At 47.3% G+C, this 3649-nt stretch overlaps 2 protein-coding genes across 2 annotated transcripts in view; both read right to left on the bottom strand.

Annotated features, from left to right (window-relative positions):
* The window catches only part of PTPN6 (protein tyrosine phosphatase, non-receptor type 6), a 14739-nt gene extending 12573 nt beyond the window's left edge, over positions 1-2166 (bottom strand). The window contains exon 1 of the mRNA XM_009586433.1: positions 2153-2166. Coding sequence (XP_009584728.1) covers positions 2153-2166 — 14 coding nt within the window. The remainder of the gene's footprint in view (positions 1-2152) is intronic.
* Positions 2167-2436: 270 nt separating this feature from the next.
* Positions 2437-3649, bottom strand: part of LOC104083072 (chromosome unknown open reading frame, human C12orf57) — a gene marked incomplete at its 5' end in the record, with an annotated part of 1547 nt that continues 334 nt past the window's right edge. The window contains one exon of the mRNA XM_009586435.1: positions 2437-2484. Within this exon, the coding sequence (XP_009584730.1) occupies positions 2437-2484 (48 nt within the window). The remainder of the gene's footprint in view (positions 2485-3649) is intronic.

Genomic DNA, 3649 nt, shown 5'->3' with positions numbered 1-3649 from the left:
GAGGCTGGGGAATCTCCGCTCTTGGAGGTGTTCAGGACTCACCTGAACAAGGCCCTGAGCAACCTGATCTAGCTTTGGGGTGAGCTCTTCTGTGAGCAGGGGGTTGGACTAGGTGATCTAGAGATGAAAATGGTAGTCAAAGGAAGGGTAGAGGAAGATGTTTACGCGTGGAGCTTCTTTTCCCCCTGTACCCCCTAAGCCTCTATTTGCAGCTACTTGTAAAGTCAACCGTCAAATCCATAACAAATTTAGCATCCTTTGGCAAGGAGTTCCACTGCTTAGCTACAGAAACACCCCCTCCTTTGGCCTGCTTATAACCTGCTCCCTGCCTTATTTTTATTAACATCTGTAAAGAAAGAGGTTGTTGTTGTAAAGAAAGAAAGGTTGTTGTAAAGAAAGAAAAATCAATGACTGATTCCTATTCACCCCCTCCAAGCTGCTCATGATACAGACCCATTACGTCCGTATCCTTCCTCAGCTCTTTGCCAGGCTGAAGACTCCAACCCTATTTAGGTGTTCTTCATACAGAGCTTTTCTACACCTCTGGTCACCTTTGCTGTCCCTCTCTGAGGTGTTCCCAACTCTGGTGTATTGTTTTGGACATAAGGGTGAAGGCTGGCACAGAACTGCAGTGTTCAAGATGCTGGTGAGACACGGACATATATACAGAGGGATGATTTCTGCTATTTATTCACCACAACCAAGCATTAAGCTAACAATGGTATGGACTTACATTGATCACAGTTTTACTCCAGAGAGGTTATGATTAGTTCACAGTTCATTGTTTTATATGTAAATTTTGAATTATTTTTCTCTATGAACATTGTTTTACATACGCCTATATTTGTATTTCATCTGCTGTTCTCTTGCTCACTCATTCACTATCATAAGGTCCTTCTGCAATTATTCAGACTCAGCTCCCACCCTATTATCCTGAATAACTTTCTACCACCAGCCAATTTTCTCACCTCACCATACAGGCTTTATTTCCAGGTCATTTGGGAATATACTGAACAGTGTATATTTCAGGTTAGGCCCCTGTGATCTCATCACCGATGACTTCCCTTTGCTGTAAAAACTGGATGTTTATTCCCACCTTCTGTTTTCTATTTTCTACTAATTCTTTACCCAAGAAAAACATCATCTTCTTTCTTATGTCATGACTTTAGCTTTAAATAAAGACTTTGATGAGAAAATCTTGTAAAATAATTTTTTAGAAATCCAAGGGAACTGTTATCAGCGAGACCTGCCTTATCCACAAGCTTGCCAAGTCCCTCAAAAAACTTCAGTTTTACAAGACAAGATTTGCTTTTACAAAAGCAGGTGCTGACTTTTTCTTTAATATCACACTCTCTGCTTTCTGTTATACTGTCTACCCTTTTGCCAGATACCAACTCTATTGTTCTGTGCTTCCCTCGCATTTGGGCGATCTCTTTTAGAGCCCTTTTTGAGAATCAGCATTGCATTTGCTACTTCTAATTCTCAGCACTGAGATGACTTTAGACAGGAGGTTTTTCCCGTTTTGCACAGAACTGCATCGTAAGTCAGTTGTTAGTGCAGAGTGAAGGCCACCTGGGCTTGGGGAATGGGCAGATGGACCATCCTCCTGTGGCTTGCCCAAGCCAGATGCTCTCTGTCAGGCCACAGGACCCCAGGACAGTGCTGGACTATCATGGTTGCCCAGATCCTTACCACAGAGTAATGCTAGTGTGAATCCCATTTCCTTACACCACGCCACTGCAGTCCCCAGAGCAGAGCACCCGTTTGGACTGACCATGAAGGTTTTATGTCCTGCTGTTCCATAAAGGACTAGCGAATCAAGAAATAACCACAATTTAAAAGGTCAGCCACCTGACCTCTCTCTGCACAAAAACATTCAGAGATGCTGCAGCTGCAGCCTAACTGGCTGGCAGACTAACTGCAGCGGACTGGGCATCGCAAACCCTGCTTGCTCTTTATCAAAGTGAGAAGGAGCAACAGTAACAGCAATAACAATCTAGAACACCACGAACTCCAGTCCTCCAGCTATCCTGTAGCTCCTATTAGAAGGTGGGTTTTTTCCCTTCTGTGCCCGATTCCTACTGCCAGTGTTCTTATTTTTCTCACCAACAACTCTCGTTTTCTTCCCCTAACTAGCATTCACAGCACTCACCCACAGGATGGCATCAGGATCTTGACTCTCAGATCTCCACTGATGGGAGCAGCTGGTGGAAGAAGTACCACAGCCCTTAACCAGGGGGTCCTACTAAAGAAAATAAAGCAATATTGGAATTATCAAGACAGTATCTTGAGAGGGACTTGGGAGAGAGATCAAAGACCTCGACAGAGGAAGGGTGGACTCGCACCCTCCTGACAGGGCTGGATGCTCATGGCCGTGAGGCAGCGGCTCTGGAGGAGCAGCTGGCAGCGCGTGGGGGCTGCGGCACCTCCCGTGACTCACCTGTGTCTGATCCGCACAGGCACAGTCCCGAACTCCGCCTGTTCCTAGGTGGACTAAGAAGAAGGTAGCTCCAGGTCAGGCAAACCACAGGCCTCAGGCGGAGGGCTTAATTTTCACCATTTGCAAAGCACTTCCTGGGCTGTAGTTAATGAATAATTAAAGGGGTGGGGGAAGGCCAAGGCCAAGCTGGGAGAGGTGGATGGAGACGGAAGGGACCGACTGCTCTTCCTGCCTCTTATCCACTAAGCTCACGCCCTCGCTGGCTACATTCCTGCCTGGTTCGTAACTGAAAGGCACAGAAGGCAAAACCAGACCAGCTCTCTCACACCTGGCTCGCAGCTCCCTGCTCACCCTGGCCTGGTGTCTTCCCCCCCAGCCCTGCCACCCATCACCCTCCCCAAAGACCTCCATGCTTCCAAGGGCAACAGGCACGCAGGCCAGCAGGCTACACGCAGACATACCTGATGCCCCTTCGTTTGGATCAAGCCGGAAACACAAAACACACTGGAGCGAGGCTGCTCCGCTAGGTTTGTCTCTCTTCAGTCCCAGAAGACATGAGATACAGCTTTACATCATTTATGTTGTTCTAATCCAGGCTGCAGCCAAATGGGGCAAGCCCAGCCCTCCCACACCATGCCGCTCCCTGCTGCATCTCTCTGCCGCCTTTTTCGTTAGGGCTGACACATTTGATCACACGTTCAGCCGGATAACAATGCAGCTACAGGCACTGGTGGTAGGAGCAAGTTAGCTGCACTGACCCTGCCAGGGACAGAGGTCTCAGCGGCATTGATCGCACTTGCTGAACAGCACTAAATTATGTTTAGGGACACGTTACCTAGTATGTTTCAAATAGCACATTTGTAAATGTTTGCTTTTAGACAGGGCTTAGCACCTCTGGAATGTTAAAAAAAAATACCTCACTTTGCTATCAAGTCCTAGGGCTTCACACCAAGGCTTGTTTAAGCAATTACCTTTTTGCAGAACTTGGTACGTACTGGGCCCCTCAAAACACTAGCACAGGTTTCATCAAGAATGAGCTGGGTGCTGCTGTGACGCCTCTGCACCAGAGAGAAGCATCTGTGCCTGAGGAGCACCGCTGAGCTCACGTTCATCCACAAAACAAGGGCATTTTCAAGACATTTTTATTCACAAGCAGACACATAAGCATGCACGAAGCACCCTGTTCCTTTCAGGTCAGTGTCTCCCTTG

The sequence above is a fragment of the Fulmarus glacialis genome, unplaced genomic scaffold (assembly GCF_000690835.1).
Source record: "Fulmarus glacialis isolate BGI_N327 unplaced genomic scaffold, ASM69083v1 scaffold7971, whole genome shotgun sequence".
NCBI lineage: Eukaryota > Metazoa > Chordata > Aves > Procellariiformes > Procellariidae > Fulmarus > Fulmarus glacialis.
This window is presented reverse-complemented; position numbering and strand designations above follow the sequence as displayed.